This window comes from Triticum urartu, chromosome 3A (genome assembly GCF_056163025.1).
Source record: "Triticum urartu cultivar PI428250 chromosome 3A, HENAU_Tu73, whole genome shotgun sequence".
In the NCBI taxonomy this organism is placed as follows: domain Eukaryota; kingdom Viridiplantae; phylum Streptophyta; class Magnoliopsida; order Poales; family Poaceae; genus Triticum; species Triticum urartu.
Genome location: NC_141875.1, coordinates 604292077 through 604310679, shown reverse-complemented (window position 1 = coordinate 604310679; position 18603 = coordinate 604292077). Strand labels below are relative to the sequence as shown.

The window sequence follows — 18603 nt, the reverse complement described above, 5'->3', positions numbered from 1 at the left end:
TTTGCAGAAGGAGACCTTTAGAGATAACATCACAAAACAGAGATGAGCAATAATTTAGTCAAATCAATAGAAAACGACGAGAACAACATATCAACAAACAATAAAGGACAGCTGCTACAGGATACCGATATCACAGATGGAAAACGAGAGAAGATTACATGGAAACCAGAAATATCTGAAACCGCTGATGAAAATGTGCCACCGAAAATCAACAAAAATGCCAGAACAAGTCAGCAGCACTTTAGAAACAATCAGCGAATTGTTGAGCGAAAGAAACCATGAAAGAAGCAGTAACATTTAAGAGCAATGTTAAGCAATACATGTCGAAACAGCGTAAGGAACCTTGCATAAATAAAACAATAAACAGAAGATGGAAGTTCACACATGATAAACAGATGTAAAAGAAACAGCTCTGTGGATGCTCCATCAATACCAGACCAAGGGACTCAGGAACTCAACATCAGCTTCATCATGGCATCTAGCCAGAACTGTTTCAAGCGTGAAACCTGCTATCAGATGAAGATCATTCCAAGCATGCAGCTCAGAATTCAACCTCTAACTAGAAAGCCGCTCATTAATAAGGACAGACAGATGGTAAAAAGGATGAAAAATCAAGTGAGCATACAAAAAATATCAGAACGAGCACACTTCAGCATAACCTCAATCAAAGAATACCAAAATGAGTACACTTCAGCATAACTTCAATCAACATAGGTAAGTCAGGAAACTTCAAAACAAGAAACTTTTTACATAATGAAATGGTTACACGACGGGCTGGTGCAGCACAAGAAAGCTATGAATAGCTGAGGATTTACTTGAACCAAACGAGGAGTACCTAGCAGGGATATTGAATGCATGGTACTGCCTTAAAAATGCAAAAGGTACGGATGGGAGACATACTACACTCCGTTATAAATGACAATCTAGCAGGCTAGCAGGGACCTCTATTTTAAGAGAAAATCCCACAAAACGATTTGTCTTGAAAGCATTCAATGACCCCAAGGATCACTGAACAGTATGCATAAAAAGAGCAACATTGTAAGGCACAGTAATAGAATATCCACGTATCCATACAACATAATCGAGGACAGTAACTTAGACAACGAAATGCCTTGGACATTTACTAGGACTACAGTAGATAACACCAAAGCATGAAGTCTTCTCAATTATCACAGTTACTGAACAAGTCCGTGTCTTGCGAGTTCAATGCTTTTTCCGGGTGTAGTCCGAAAGAATCACAGAACTCACATCGGATTCCCCACTTCCTTTTGAGGGAGAAAGCAAGTGTTTTGACCATTCCTCTAAGCTTTTGCGATGAAGAGTGTTCATGCTGATAGAAGGTCGCTTCTCGCGGATCATTTGCTCAGCAGCTTTCCAATCGTCAGCTAATCCCAGCACAACTAGAAGTGCACACATCACGCAGACGCTTCTGCCATGGCCTGTTACAGTTTAGCAAAGCACTTAGATGACGAGCTGTTAAGAGCTTAATGCACTAGGAAAGGAAACTTTGCTCTCTGTAATGGTTAATGGCATGCCTCATATAGATAGAGTACTAGAGTAGCTTATCACATGGATTAGGCTGTTTGGATCCTGCCTTGCATCAACTTAATGGCTAATTTACAAGCTACTTCACTGATGCTCTTTTGCTTGACTGGATGGAGAAAAATATAAAGGGAAGAAAGAAATAGTACTTCCTAGTTGTGAAAAGGACAAAGGCAAGCATCATATGACTTGATGCTTAGCAGTTAACCCTTGATCCCACATGACCATGTCCTACATCATTTCTACCTTCCATAATAGGAAAATGCCAAAACTGTAATGCATAATTTGACCTCGAATATTTCTGTCTGTTTACCTAGAAAGCACCGACAAGTCAAAAGTCGCTGTATCCCCATATAATAGGTGTGCAACACAGGGCCACGTGTGTCATGGAGTATCCCGTAATTTCAGGATTAAAAAAAGAAAAATACACCGACACGGCTTAAACAACTGGGATACGCCAGGGACACAAGAAGGTCCAGTCAGCCAATGTACTAACCCTAACAGGCATCAGTCGAGCAGCCCATCTCCTATTCTCCCCTCGAGTCCACATTCCTGCGACTGCGCCGGCGCCTCTGACATGTGAAATCTCCGGCCAGCTTTGCTCTCAGCAGCAAAGTACGGGCACGCCGGTGCCGCAGCTTGCTGTCTTGTTACTGCTGGTGCCCTTCTTGCTAGCTACCGAGCATGGCATCTGGGGGCAGCGGCACGGCAGTGGGTGACAGTGAAGAGGCCTGGTATTCCAGATCCTAAATATCCTACGCGGCCTTATGTTGTAATACTAGCATATGGTGTATTTTGCAAGTTGGAAGGACCTCAGTATGAGGAAATTGAGGATCATTCAGTTCAATCTTTCAAGGACTTGAAAAGGGAGGCATGGAGGCAACAAATGGGGTAGTATTTTGATCTCATCTCATTATCTTTCTGTTTTTATTACATGGCATGTTTTTTTTTTCAATCTATACACGATGTATCCCCATATGGCTGTTTTTGGAAAATGTGTCCCCGTATGCGTATCCCCATGTCCGTGTCCCCGTATCGGTGCTTTTTAAACAATATAACTATCGAGGCATAAGGTAACTTAAATCTGAGTATTGCATGGCTGCAAAACCGTCTATAACTATTGTACTAACCTAGGGTTATTCAAATGGGCATGCTATTGGAACTAAGAGCTCAATACACACAACTTTGTATTCATAACCCAATTGAACAAACCACTGTAAACTTATAATGAATATGAGCTAAACAAACAAATTAATTGGCCGCACAGCTCCTGCTTAAGCTTCATTTTTAGTCCTAAGTCTAAACCAGGCCAAACGAGCCCTTGAGACAATGGATGACATTACAATTACATTTGTAATATTCGTTATGTATGTGCAAACCTTGTAATCACGCATATGGGTATATCTTGACCTCTATATGATGGCAATTTACTGAAGATTGTCATATATTAAATTTAGTCTTCAATGTATGAGAGGCAGTTTAATTTTGATAGATATGGAAAGATAAATTAGAAATGCTAGAATAACCACGGGATACCTTGTAGTCGCGCATATGGGTATATCTTGACCCATATATGATGGCAATTAGTGAAGATTGTTATATGTCATTAAATTTATCCTATAATGTATGAGAGGCAGTTTAACTTTGATAGATATTGAAAGGTAAATCAGAAATGCTAAGGACAACCACAGGACAGAAATGCACATCAGCACACCCACAATACAGCTCAACAGTTTATCCACCTCAAGGTAGTAGATGTGTCTACTCTATCAACAAAATCTAATGTGAGTAGTAAGCTGCATAAGTGAATTCAGATGCATGAAGACAAGTAGACGACCACTATTATTATCAAAACATAATAAAACATAAGGCTTTTCATAAATCTAGAATAACAAACTAACAGATAAAAACTTACCATAGGCACAGTGGACATACACAGGTTTGTTCTGTGACCGCTTTCTCACGGCCCACCGCACAGCTGACTCAATCTGTGGTGGCTGAGGCGCCCTTGTATCCCATGTAGCGACACACAAATATGAATTCTCAGATATAGTTGAGCTTCTTGGCAGCTCGCAGGTGCAATCAATGACTGCGGGTTCACCAGGTGGCAGGCGTTCAACTGAAGAAGGCCAGCCTCCAACATACACTCCGTCTGCTATCTCGGTGTACAAGGGCTCATTTTTCACAAATCTCCGCAACAGCACAAACAGATGGATGAAAAAGAGAAAGGGCGAGAACATGACCCATGACCACAGGGGAAAGCTTCCATTGGATGCCTTGCCGAGGAGCAACGGGAGGTCGACCGACGGATGGGAAGCAATGGAGATAAGCACGGCAATCAGGCAGGTGTATATGAGGGGCAGTGAGAGCAGTTTCATGCCCAGTCCATGAACGAAATACGCTGCGGTGAGCAAGACAGCAGCCTTCAGTCCAATCAACCGGGATATCCCCCAACCCATCTCCACAAGCCTTCAACTGAACCCTGACATCAAAGATACAATATCAACAAACGTGAATCGGGAGGAATAGTACCCAGTTCCAGCTAAGAGGAAGCTACGCCTTTAGGGTTCGAACAAATCAAATTGCTGCGCAGAAAGCGATACTGTACTAATTAGTTGCAACCGAGACCCCCCCCCCCCCCCCCCCCCCAACAACACACACAAGGCATTATCACGCGTACACCGAACAACTGCAGTATTCCGCCTACTGCTTAGCTATGGTACTTTTTCTCTGCGCTTGCGCATCGGTAAATCTCCAATCCATCACCCCGGATTCAACAGCAAGCTACGCCGTAAATCCTATGTAGCGATCTGAACAGGGAGCAACATACCTCCTAGGGAGAAACGGTGGGGAACGGATCGAGGGGTCTCGCTCTGATCCCAGCAGCGGCGGGTGTAGAGATCGCGACGGCCGACGGGAGAGGGTGCCCGGCGCTTCTGGCCTCGGCCGACGGGAGACGGTGCCCGGTGCTTCTGGCCTCTCGGCCGACGGGAAGAAAGATGGAGAGGAGCGGAGCAGTGACGCGGCGGTCTGGGTTGGGGATTTTCCTTTTTTTTTTAGACCGGGTTAGGGATTTTTCCACCAAAGCAGAACGAACGCGTCTGCGAACCAGGAGCCATGGGCTGGGCTGGATGCTCAGACGTAGTAAACTACAGATTTCGTTCTCGTCTGCATTCGCGTGGGCCTAGCCCAGGTTCTTGCAGTAGGATAGAATTTGGACACCGAAGGGGAGTGGATCCGCGCAAAAGGTCGCGAGTTTTCTCTTATTCAAAATATTTTTTCTTTTAATTTTGTGTCTAATTTTTTTCTTTTAAGAATTTGCTCTTTATACATTTTACATTATTAAGAAGTTGGTCTCAATTCTCTCAACATGCAAAATGTCCACCTTAACATCTCACTAAGCAATGTATTTAAGTCTTCTCTCCCACTAAGCCATGCAAAATCTACTACATAAGTGAGTCATGCATTTAACTTATAAATTACAATTATTTTGCATTAGTCTATGCATGTAACACAGCTACATCATATATTCATGTTAGTCATCCTTCATATTTTGTTCGAAATGACATTTTAACTGTACTTCAAAAGTTTTTATTCTATTTTTAAACACTTACTTTTATTGATTTTCACACGTATATTTTCTTTTCATTAGATTTAGTTTTTTAGCAACTACTTATGCATTTTTTAACAAAGTTATCGTAGCAACGCGCGAGGAGAGATTCATCCTCACTACTCTATTTATCTTGACATGCACACATGCCAACTTGGCTATCATGCCATATCAGCAATCATGCAGTTAAAATACTGAATTTCCCTGCTCTACCGTGTTGCCATGTCACCACTTATGTTTTCATTTTTTCTTCTTTGCTTTAGTTTACTAATCATGAGTCCATTATCTTCTTCATGCAAAAAGAAGTAGCAAAAACGATTGGCTGTTCACATCCCCACCATCTCATTGATATTCAACTTCTTCATGAAACAAGTTTAGGAGTAATAGCTTAAGGCATCACTTCATTCCCTCGTAGCATGTCCTCCTCAGATGAGTTCTTCTAATAAATAGCAACGACCGCATCACCTGACGAGGATTCATAATTTTTTTCCTTCCCTTCCTCGATATGTTCCGCAGAACCCAGACCAACATGGGGACTGTATGATTGTACATACCTAGAGGTTCAGAGGCTGATGTTGGTGCGGGAAGACGATGGCATCGTTTTTGCTGTGGCCGTGGACAGCGTCGGTGCCGAGATAGGGACAACAACTAGGCGGGACGAGAGGGCGAAGGGCTACATGTCATCGACCATGTCGGCCAAATCAGACGAGGGTGCGGTAGTCGCGGGGGCGCACTTCCTCTAAGGATGTTGCCGCGGGCAACACCATGAAGCCACCTCAATCAGGCCATATGGTCCGCCTTCCCCGCAGTGTCATGCAACCTAGCAGGGTCAGGCATGTGCATGTCCCACATCTCTTACTGTTTCCCCACCACTCATCATCAGTCAAATTTCAATTGCTACAAGAGCAGGTCATTGCATTGCGTTGTCGTCGCTAGGATACCTCACAACATATGTTGATTCAACTGCAGCACATCCAGTTGTTGTAAAGGGGAGAAACAACCTTTAGGTATGGCTCCTAAGTCTTAAACCTCGTGCTTCCTTTGTATTGTTTCTAGCATAAACTGCCACAACATCTATTTTACGATCTACTCCCTTCATTTCTAAATATATGTCTTTTTAGAGATTCCAATATAAACTACATATGGATATATATAGACATATTTTTTTTGAAAGACATATTTTAGGGTGTATGTTTACTCGTTTTGCTCCGTATGTAGTCCCTTGTTGGAATCTCTAAGAATACTTATATTTAGGAAGGGAGGGAGTAGATTCTATATATGCGTATAGCACTACATAAGTTACCCAAAAAGGCTTTCTCCCGCTTTATAAATAAAGCAAACCGCCAAGAGCACACATACATGGACTAGTTCAAAACACACACACTCAAGTCACACAACAAGAAGTACAAAGGTGCAAAGGTGCACTACATAAGTTCAGCGAGGTCACATACCCTTGAAAGATTAACGCTGAGAGTTCATTCAAGGTGCAGACATGTAATTTGTATTGTTGTATTAATTGCTACTCCCTTCGTTCGAAAATACTTGTCATCAAAATAGATAAAAAGATATGTATCTAGAACTAAAATATGTCTAGATACATCCCCTTTTATCCATTTTGAAGGCAAGTATTTCCGGACGGATGGAGTACTTTTTTTATTAGTAGCACATCAGATTTTTTTGAGAAATAGTGTTGGGGAACACAGTAATTTCAAAAAATTTCCTACGCACACGCAAGATCATGGTGATGCATAGCAACTAGAGGGGAGAGTGTCGTCTACGTACCCTCATAGACCGTAAGCGGAAGCGTTATGACAATGCGGTTGACGTAGTCGTACGTCTTCACGATCGACCGATCTAGTACCGAAGATACGACACCTCCGCGATCTGCACACGTTCGGCTCGGTGACGTCCCGCGAACTCACGATCAAGTAGAGCTTCGAGGGAGAGCTTCGTCAACACGACGGCGTGATGACGGCGATGATGTTGCTACCGGAACAGGCCTGCGCCTAAGCACCGCTACGATATTGCCGAGGTGGATTATGGTGGAGGGGGGCACCGCACACGGCTAAAGATCAATGATCAACTTGTGTGTCCATGGGGTGCCCCCCTCCCTCGTATATAAAGGAGTGGAGGAGGGGGAGGGGGCCGGCCTCTGTAGGCGCGCCCCAAGGGAGTCATACTCCCACCGGGAGTAGGATTCCCCCTTCCCTTTGTTGGTTCTAGGAGAGAAGGAAGGAGGAGGAAGAAGGAAGGAAAGGGGGGCCGACCCCCTTCCCAATTAGGATTGGGCTTGGGGGGGCGCCCCCTCTTTTGCTTCTTTTCCCTCTCTTCCACTAAGGCCCAATAAGGCCCATATACCTCCCGGGGGGTTCCGGTAACCTCCCGGTGCTCCGGTATACTCCCGATTTCACCCGGAACCATTTTGATGTTCAAACATAGGCTTCCAATATATCTATCTTTACGTCTCGACCATTTCAAGACTCCTCGTCATGTCCATGGTCAAATCCGGGACTCCGAAGTCTGAACTACCTTCCATACATCAAAACGCATAAACTCGTAATACCGATCGTCACCGAACGTTAAGCGTGCGGACCCTACGGGTTCGAGAACTATGTAGACATGACCGAGACATGTCCCCGGTCAATAACCAATAGCGGAACCTGGATGCTCATATTGGTTCCTACATATTCTACGAAGATCTTTATCGGTCAAACCGCATAACGATATACGTTGTTCCCTTTGTCATCGACATGTTACTTGTCAGAGATTCGATCGTCGGTATCTCAATACCTAGTTCAATCTCGTTACCGGCAAGTCTCTTTACTCGTTCCATAATACTACATCCCGTAACTAACTCATTAGCTACATTGCTTGCAAGGCTTATAGTGATGTACATTACCGAGAGGGCCCAGAGATACCTCTCCGACAATCGGAGTGACAAATCCTAATCTTGATCCATGCCAACTCAACAAAAACCATCGGAGACACCTGTAGAGCACCTTTATAATCACCCAGTTATGTTGTGACGTTTGGTAGCACACAAAGTGTTCCTCCGGTATTCGGGAGTTGCATAATCTCATAGTCATAGGAACATGTATAAGTCATGAAGAAAGCAGTAGCAATAAAATTGAACGATCATTATGCTAAGCTAATGGATGGGTCTTGTCCATCACATCATTCTCTAATGATGTGATCCCGTTCATCAAATGACAACACATGTCCATGGCTAGGAAACTTAACCATCTTTGATTAACGAGCTAGTCAAGTAGATGCATACTAGGGACACTCTGTTTGTCTATGTATTCACACATGTATTAAATTTCTGGTTAATACAATTCTAGCATAAATAATAAACATTTATCATGATATAAGGAAATATAAATAACAACTTTATTATTGCCTCCAGGGCATATTTCCTTCAAATAGTAGCACATCAGATGTATTGTCTTCTTTCCATTGAGATGATAAAATGTAACATCCTCTGCAAATTTGGTTAGAGAATTGGTCATACTAAGTAAGTTGATTTAAGAGTTACAGACTAAATCCAAGCCATCTTCTACTGCAAAATATTTCTTATTTTTATTCTCTTACTCCTTTTCTCCTTACCATGTGCCACTCTCTTTCAAGTTATTTATTATACTACCATCCCGCTACAATGGTGGCGTATTGTCTAGTGTTATTCACAAATGAGTCTATGTGCCCCCACAAGAAGTAAATATATGTCTCTCGTAGAAGGAAAAAAAGACGACACATTTTTTCCTTTTCAGATGCACAACCATGCCTCTCACGGAAGCAAATATGTGCCTTCATGAGAAGTAAAATTGTGCCTCTCACAGAAGGGGAAAACACATTTTTTCATGTAATTATTTTCTGAATTTTTTATAGAAAACCTAAGGAACGCCAAAAAACGAAAAAAAACAAGAAAATTCATCTAAAAGCCGAAAATGTGTGCCGAAAAATAAAAAGAAAACAAAATCCACAGGGAGTGCCCAGCGCGCGACAGATGGCGGCGTCTGAGAGTGCGCCAAGTAGCACGCTCCCAGCCCACCAAAAGCGACCCTTGCGAGGGCTCCCCAAGGAGTACTCCTTGATTAGTTGCTCTCGGATCCGCAGGATCCTATTTGCTGCCCGCGGGCGGCAAATAGAAGTGGCTTCACTGAAGCCGCCCGCGGTGGCCCAGTTAACTGTTTTAGTTCGCTGATGTTTCCTTAGTTGTTTCTTGCGGGTTTTATTCCATATTTCTTGTATGCTTTTTCCCTTTCTAGTTTCTCATTGTTTTGTCGGTTTTCAGTTCATTTGTTCCACTTTATTTTATTTTTACTAGTAGAATGCCCGTGCGTTGTCATGGGCTTATGAAATATTATTTTGAAGTTATTTTAAATATAATGCATGTTAAATTTTACATGTAGAGAAAAGATAACGCGGGCACAATTGGGTAATAATTTAAGTTTACTTTACTTGCAATGTAAGTTAATAACAAAAAAATATGACAATGCATACATATAAAGCAATGGCCCAACTAAAAACCAATTACAAATTAAAATATATTCAATGCGCTTAACAAATTCTCGCATAATATCAGAAATATTGTCTTTAGCTTCATTCACACGATATTTGAGAAATATAATAAAACTGTCTTCCTCAACTCATACGCATCTTGCACAAGCAACACATGCAGTTAGCACGAATGCTTCACATCGAAGGCCTTGAAATGCGTAACGGAGAGTACTCATCGTGCAAACCGGACGAACTCATTCTTTACCGTCCCACCAAAGCATAAAAAAACAAAATGCCAGAGAATCCCTGCAATTTCTTAAATTAATATTATCTTGAATATAGTGATAACAAACATAAATGCTTGTGTTTTAAATGTTATGATAATGAAGTGTATAAATTTACCCGTCTATGCTCGTTGGAATACAAGACGAAAATAAATGTTGTCATCTAAATATATCAGAATTCCAGCCGAGTTGCTTTATTTTGAGTGCGTCCTTGAATTCCCTCGAAAATCTTTGTAATTTCACTAAAGGCCTTAGAGTTTTCATCTCTAGTGACAGTGATGTACACATAGGGTCCAAAATATATACACGGCGTGCATGTTTATCAATGACGTACAAGATGTATCAACCGATAAATGCATATGGAACATAAATCTACAAGTGGTAGCTATTAGAAATAATAAACCATGGCAATAATGTACAAAAGACCTTACTTACCATGTTGCACGATGAGATGTTGTTGTCTATCTCAAGCCAACATCAAACAATGTTGCCAATATCTGAATAGTTTCCCTCTCGCAGAACTTTTGATCTCGTGTTGAATCTAACATCATGGACTGAGTAAAAACAACTATTTAGAAACATGTTGATACTAATGAAAGATGCACTACATATTTTTTTATCAATAGTTTCTTTTACATGATACCTTTGTGTTCATGAGTACAACAATAATTTTCAATTTATGAAAAGTGCTCACCCATCCGTTTGCATTGCCTCCTGGAACTGTTCTACGACCGTCCATTTTGTAACATTGAGATCGGACCACTTATGATCTGTGTTAAATTCCGGACTCCGTTCTCCAAATTTCAGACGCTTCCTAAGTCCTAGTGCCACTTTGGATCCGAAGCTCGTTCTAGGGGAAGGGATTCCTCACCGCCTTCTAATTCAAGTGAGTAGTCAACAATCTAGCGATGGCAGTGCTTCTCAAAGCGACCCCTGTACCGCGTTGTAACACCCCGGGTGTCATGCTACAATAAACTCCTATTAATGGTGCCACGTCATCATAATTGAATTTTGCTAATCATCACTTTGTCCCAAACCGACCTCAAATTCAAATTTAAAAGACAAGTCAAAATTATTTATCCTCACACTATAAAACTAAAATGTTCGAATAGTTCTATACAATTTTCCTGATCAATGTAATGTTGAAACCAACTTGGTTTGACTCACAAATAAAGTCCTAGGAAATTAATAAGTGGTCCAAAAGCATTTAAATTGGCCTTTTCAAAATAAGAAAATATTTTTAATTTTCTAAATGGTGTGAAACATTGTATGTGGTCTCAAAATATTGCAATGCTAATTATGTGGCTATCTACACTTTTTACAAAACTCTTTTGCTAACAAATTAATATGCAAAACAGAGTTATAAAAAAATAGAAAACAAAAAAGGAGAGAGGTGCTACTGGGCACTTTGGTCCAGCTAGCTACAGAAAAGGCCCAGCCCACACCCCCACTTGCCTCCTACTTCCGGTACAGTAACAGGGGGATCCGTGGCGGCCATCCCATGGCGCCCGGTCTCGTGGCGGCCATCCCCCTCCCCCCCGGTCGGATAAGGGCATCGCCGGGAACCCCTCTCGACCACTCTGCTAACGCTCCCTAGTGCCCCATTCCCCTCGCTCGCCCCTTCCCCTCTCAGATTCTCTCGCGCCCGAGACACAACCGCGACCACCTCGTCGATCCCGCGACCGTCGACCTCCCCTCGTCGAGCCAAGGCGTCCCGGCCACCTTCCCCTGCTTCAACTACGAGCATCGGCCCGAGCTAGGAGGCCGCGTACACTCGCCATCGACGTCGTCTTCGCCCACGGCCGCTGCATCTCACCATCGGATTCGTCGCGTCCCGGCCACCCCCTACTTCCTAAGCTCGTCCACGAGCATCACGGTGAGGCCCTCGTCCGATTTCCTTGCTTTTCCCCCTCGAGCCGCCGCCATAGCCATCACCTTGAGTTCGCCTTGGTTCGCACTGAAGCCATGGCCGCGCTCATCGCGAGCTCCTGCCGCCCCGACCGTGCCTCACCACGCGGCCAAGCCGCGCCTGCCATGCGCGCCGCTGCCTGGCCGCGCCTAGGCGCGCCGCAGCAGGCGCTCGCGGCCCTGCTGTTGCTCCGCTGCTCCTTGTACTGCTGCTGACGTCGCGTACATGCTGCTCCTACCGCCTGCTCCTACCCATGGCCACACCCACTTGCTCATCGCGCGCGGACGTCTGCCCAGGCCGTGTCCCCTGCCCTACTAGCTACTGCGCTGCTCCGCGTGTTGCTGTCGCGTTGCTGAGCTGCTCTAAACGCTGCTCCTGTGCCGTAACCGCACCCTACCGAGCTCGGGCCGTCGCCGAGGTCGCTTCCGTGCCCGCGCGCCCCTGGTCACGTCCGGCCACGGGCGTCGTTTCCTGGCCGCGCCCAGTCACGCGTCCGCCTGCGCATGGCCGTGCCTTTACTGCTGCACTTCCACTGCTGCTAGCCGCTGCCGTCCCCGCGCATTGCCGCTGCTACTGCATCCTGCCGCTGCTACTCTGCTACAGTAACTGAATGTTACTGTAGCAGTAGCTAGCTTTGCTACGATTACACGGACTACTCCTCTGTACGACAGCAAAACAACAACAAAATGACTTCTAATGTGGGTAAAGATAATACGCGTAGAAAGTACACTTGACAAACTCCGTTCTATCCCATTGATCCAAATTCAAAATATGTAAGGATTAATTTCTATGAAAATCACAAAATGCTAAGTTCTGTTAAGTGAAGAACTGAACAACAACTTTATTTTTATAGCTACTTTAGAGATGTTGATGATCAAGCTAATGAACTCTAATATGGATAAAAGTGATACTAACATGTAGACCATAGAAAAATGCTCATAATTGATGTAAGGCACGAGATCATGGGATATACAGATCAACAGCTATAGCCTTCGAAAAACAGCTAAGTGATGTTTTAGAAAACTGGTGCAATCCTCAGACTTAATAATTTTCAGGAATTCCAGAATGGAAAACGTTCTAATTAAACCGGATGATTTCTCGCATCCGTAAGCCGTCTCGCGGTGTTGACATGTGTCCCATGGAACCGATGCAGCCACCCATCCCGCAACTTATCTTCTATCCAAACCAATCGTCCTCATCCTCTCGCTGTGCCCAACTCCTTTATTGCCATCCCCTCTGCAGCCTAGTTCTTCTCCCCTGCGAGCTCCTCCTTACTCTGCCCAGGACATCTCCCTCCCGGTTGGCAGAGTTGCTGCTGCTACGAGGCAGCCGGTGTTGCAACCATGGACGGTGACGCAAGGGCGGCGTGCTCGCCGCACATGCTGATTTCTCATGGTGTAGGCGACGATGTGAGGGTCCCGCGGGGTGCTGCAGGTCGATGGTGTCGCAAGGCGGCGGCGCTCGCCACGCTGCTGCAATCGAGATGCCGAGGGAGAAGAGTTGCACAACATCACCCAACTCACCGCGCGGTGGTGCTGTGCTGCAGGCCAGCCGGTGGCCTGCAGCAGCCGGTGAAGCTGAGACAAACTAGCCGTTGTTGTGCTGAAGCATTACCGAGACCGCCGGAGCTGCAATGGAGCGCTGTGGGGTCATCGGAGCTTCACTGGAATTTGCAATGAAGCCTCGCCGGAGCTGCAATGAAATGTCGCGGGGTCGTCGAAGCTTCGCCGGAGCTGCGATGAAGCACCGTGGGGTCGTCGGAGCTTCACCGGAGATGCATTGAGGCGTCGTCGGAGCTGCAATGAAGCGCCACGGGGTCTTCAGAGCTTCGCCGGAGATGCATTGAAGCGTCGCCGGAGTTGCAATGAAGCACTGCCGGAGTCGTTGAATCTTCGTCGGGGCTACAATGAAGCTCGTCAGCGCTGCAATGGCGCGTTGTCGGTACTGCAAGGCGCTGCCATGGAGCTGCTGCGTAGTGCCGTCATGGAAGCGCCTGATCATGCGGCTGGGAGGGTCTGATCCGACGTCTTTGGAGGCGGCTTAATTTTGGCTAAAATCAGCCGGCTGATTGGTAGCAGCAGCCTTCCAGAATATGTCTAAAACCTTTGAAAATTCATAGAAAATAAAACGTAACTCGGATGAAAATGTTTTCTACATGAAAGTTGCTCAGAAAAACAAGACGAACCCGAATACGTGGTCCGTTTACCTGTCAGATGCCTTTAACTATCTGAACATGGAACATTCCCCCTCCGGTCATCTGTCTGACACAGGTCCAGAACCGGGAATACCTTCCCAGTTGAATCCCCTCTTCACCTATAACGTCTAGCACCGCGTTAGTTCATCTCTAACACCGCCTTTCCATGTTATGCTTTATGTTGCTTTGTTTGCTGAATATTTATTGTTTCTTCCCCCTCTTCTATGTGGTAGTCCCCGAGACCGATGATGCCCTTGTGATCGACGATGTCTCCGATGACCCTTCTTCCTTTACCGCAGAGCTTCCAGGCAAGCCCCCCCCTTTGATCATCCCGATATCGCCCATTCCATTCTCTCATGCTTGCATTAGATTTTGCTACTGTTATTGTTGGCTACTATTCTGATGCATAGCCTGCTTTTGTAACCTGCTTATTGTTACCTACCTGCTTACTCTAAACTGCTTAGTATAGGTTGGTTAGTGATCCATCAGTGTGACCCCCACCTTGTCCCAGTTGCCCTGCTTTATGTTCGAAGACCCGATCAACGGGACCAAAGACCAGGCCCCGGCACCGCACATCACCCTCCTTAGTTGTACGACTCTACAGAGTTACTATCGAGTGCCGAGGGTGACACCTCATCAGCACTTCTGATGTTAATCCTGTAGTGTAGCTATTTGGTCATGGTCATCGAGGGCGGTTCCTCCATAACCACTTCCGATACGGCTCTATCATGCAACCCCTCAAGTGTGAACCTCGAGGGTGGTTCCTCTTACGTTCACCTTGATGATTACATCGAGTGGAATCCACCGAGGGTGGTTCCTCAGGGTTCCCCTTGGTATTGGACACACAGTTACTATGGTTACTATGACTTTACACTGAACCATGTTACTAAAGACGAGTTGGCCCTGAGGGGTACCCGCGCGAACTTAATTGCGAGTGATGTGGAGTCGGGTTGACCTGGAAGGTGCCCGCGAGATAATTACGAGGCGTGGCCGGGCATTCTTAGCCCTTGCCACAAGTCCTCGAGATGGGACGACGGGGTCACATCGATCATGAGTCTCTGCTCGTTACCGCGTGCTCCTAATCCAGTACGATTTGGATATTTGATCCGAGGGGCCTCTGGCCTGATAGCACTAACCAACATGTGGGCATAGTATGGGCGTTCTGCGTCGTATACATCAGCCGAAGCTTAATAGACGTCAGCGACTGAGCGACGCGCGCTGGGTTGGACTGGTAAGCACCTGCCTTTTTAAGGGGGTAGCTAGGTCTGCTCACCGGCTGCCCAAGCAACGTGCAGGAGTTCCCGGGGCGATGGCCCAAGACCCTTGGGGGCATAGGTTTAGTCCGGCGTGTTGACCTCTCTATTAAGCCTAGGTCGGGTTGCGGCGTATTGTTTGGCCGAGGCCGGGCATGACCCAGTAAAGTGTGTCTAGCCGGAGTTAAGCAAGCGTGGTGGGTAAGTTGGTGCACCCCTGTAGGGAAGAAAACATATATCGATAGCCTGTCCTACGGTAACGGACACTCGGAGTTGTATCCCGATCGATACAACTAGAACTGGATAGTATGGCTCTGGGATTGCTTTCTCGCAGGGAGTCGAGGAAGGATCTTTGGGCGATGTTGATGACAGTAGCGCTACTTTACTTTATGCTACTCTTATCTCTTCTAATGCTGCAAGATGCTTGGAGCTGCTTGAAGATGTTGAAGATGCTAGTCTTCGATAGGCTAGGCTTTCCCCTTCTCTTCTGGCATTCTGCAGTCTAGTCCACAGATACGGCCCTTTTCATTGACACCGATGCATATGTAGTGTAGATCCTTGCTTGTGAGTACTTTGGATGAGTACTCACGGTTGGTTTGCTCTCTCTTTTTCCCCTTTTCCATTCTTCTCGGATGACGCAACCAGATGACGGAGTCCAGGAGCCAATGTCACCACCGACGATTACTACTACACTGGGGGTGCCTACTACTACGTGGAAGTCGCCGACAACCAGGAGAAGTTAGGAGGCTCCCAGGCAGGAGGCCTTACCTTTTCGATCGTTGTTGCTTTTGTGCTAGCCTTGTTAAGGCAAACTTGTCTAACTTATGTCTGTACTCAGATATTTTTGCTTTCGCTGACTCTTGTGTATTCGAGCTTATGTATTCGATCCCTCGAGGCCCATGGCTTGTAATGTAAAGCTTGTATTATTTATTTTGTGTCTAGAGTTGTGTTGTGATATCTTCCCATGAGTCCTTGATCTTGATTGTTCATATTTGCGTGTATGATTAGTGTACGATTGAATCGAGGGCGTCACTAGTTGGCATCAGAGCTGACTGCCTGTAGGTAGCCCCCTTTCCAACTCTGTGGCCGAAGTTGAGTCTAGTCTTTGAAAAACTTTTACTAACATTGTTGTGTGGCTTACAGGCCCACATCACAAATTGGGTGGTATTAGGATCTTTTATTCCTCGTCTATACTCTGGGATTCTGATCTCTCTTCTATTCGGGTTAAATGATTTTGCTAAAATCTAACTTTAGGGTCTCGAAAATACTTTCTCCCGGAGAGCCCCTTCAGTCCATATGATCGCTTGCTGCACCAAAAGATTTCGAAGATACTCTCCGATGTTTCCCCGAAACCCTTGTGACCTTCGCCATTGCAATTCCATATCAAGGATAAATCCCTATGGATTGCTGCATACACCTGTCATTCATACATCATATTCCAGTTGCTCTTGATATTATAAGATGCCTCGAAATACACTCCGATGTTTCGAGAATCCATTGAGCCTGCTTCCTTGCAGCTCCATTTCCACATGAATACATCTAAGGATAATTTCTCACACTTATCGAGGATTTGTTCATTCCGAGTTGATCATGTGATTCCACAAGATACTTTCAGATACAATTCGATCTTCCGATAATCCTCTCCAACTATTGCTCTACAAATACTTTTCTGCTTGCATTATGGATACTTTCCATATGTCTGGCATATTCATTAGTATCCTTTGTCATAATCATTTTGAACATTTGATTCGATATGTATCATTAGTCACAATTAGAATTATTCCCTTTGCCTCAGACGTCACCCCAGGCATGAGCCGGTGTTCGGCAAATCAAACCTTGCTTGATTGTCGATATATGTCTATTCAACTTACTTGTCTTTGACCAGAGCCTCTGCTTCTGATCCCCTGATTTGGAAATCAAAATTCCTTTGCATTTGATCTTTAAATTAGTTCATTGTTTCCATAATCTGATCTCCTTACATTCTTTCTTCTTCTAGTTGAGTACCGATGCTCACATCATATCCTTTGTTGGACTACCACCCGACAGTGTCCTTCATATTTAATCACCTTGTGAATTCTTCGCTGATACATAATGCCTTTGGTAAATTGTATCCCCTACTTTTGTCTACCATGCTCTGCTTTCGAGCTTGAGTTAATTACCTCTGAAGTTTTTGCAAATGTTCCTAAGATGCCTCGATGGGTTGAACTAATGCTTTCGCTAATTTGTGTGAACCCGGAAATTTCTATGGTTCATACTCTACTGGTGTTACGCCGGATAAAAATTTCTACACTACAAATTCGTGAAAAGCGAGAAGTAAATGAGAGGTTATGCATTTAAGAAGTGGGAGTCGACCTTGAACCTTTGTGTTCATGCCCATGGACACGATGTAGATCCTATCATGGAAGCTTCTTGTAATAATGACTATTTCCTTGATATAATATCCTCTGGTATCTCTGAATTGATCCTTTGCAATCGTGCTTCCGACCATGATTGTTCTCTTTGACCCCATTTCTTGGACAAGTTAAAGCACTTGTCTTTTGCAAGTCAATACACCAGTCCAACCTCTATTTTGATCTACTGTCGAGTATTACCCTCTGGTATCTCGAGAATATCTAAGAACTGTGTTGCATCTTAAGAGTTCCTCATCAGCTATTATTTCTCACCGATTCCAATTTTTCATGGGTTCTGGGTTGTCGTCAACCAAGAACACCGAATAGTGAATCGAGTTCGCACTCCGATTCGATGACTCTAAGTAATTTTCGTTGCTTATGAGTTTAATAATCCTTCAAGTCATTCATAGCCTGATTGCTATATCATTATCGTGCTAATTTTAACTATGCTATCTGGTCCTTCTTCCCGGAGCACAATTTTTGACGATAAGCTAAGCTTACGTCGATCTTCCTCGTCATATCATTTCTCCTTGAAAAGCAAGCTTGATTTCGAGTTTGTGTCGTACCTGTGGTTCCAATAACCTTGCGCTTCATCATTCCTTTGACTTGATGTCATCGCCAATCGATTACATCTTCATGAAATCTCTCGAAAAATGTGTCTTGATCATCATCAACATTCTGACCTCTTCCAGGATATCAATCGACTTCATGATGATAAATACCATCCTTGCCCCTTGATGATTGTGTTATCATCGACAACATTATTGCCTTCCCTCTAACACAAACTTGTTCATGTTATGGAGCTCCTTGCTATCCAACTTATGTTATGTTCTACCTTGGAGTATTGCCGTCTTTTATGTCAAGAATGTAGTGAGAATTTCATCACCTAATAAGAATTCTAGATACAAGTGATACTTCTCGCCA

General features: G+C 44.6%; 1 protein-coding gene and 1 long non-coding RNA gene across 3 annotated transcripts; one reads left to right on the top strand and one right to left on the bottom strand.

Moving 5' to 3' along the window:
* Positions 1 to 1018: 1018 nt before the first annotated feature.
* LOC125530122 (uncharacterized) lies at positions 1019 to 4602 on the bottom strand. 2 transcript variants are annotated; one of them, XM_048694521.2, is made up of 3 exons: positions 4373 to 4602; positions 3458 to 4024; positions 1019 to 1439 (listed from the first exon to the last, which is right to left on the bottom strand). In XM_048694521.2, exons 2-3 carry the CDS (start codon positions 3999 to 4001, stop codon positions 1204 to 1206), a joined length of 780 nt encoding a protein of 259 aa, XP_048550478.1. In that variant the 5' UTR covers positions 4002 to 4024; positions 4373 to 4602; the 3' UTR covers positions 1019 to 1203. The 2 variants fall into 2 exon arrangements, with proteins under 2 accessions (XP_048550478.1, XP_048550480.1); XM_048694523.2 differs by having other exon boundaries at positions 3458 to 4017; positions 4373 to 4597.
* Positions 4603 to 11556: 6954 nt separating this feature from the next.
* LOC147980749 (uncharacterized) lies at positions 11557 to 16219 on the top strand. Its single transcript, XR_015599815.1, has 3 exons — positions 11557 to 11809; positions 14270 to 14344; positions 15935 to 16219. It is a non-coding gene; the product is annotated as an uncharacterized LOC147980749 (long non-coding RNA).
* Positions 16220 to 18603: the final 2384 nt, after the last annotated feature.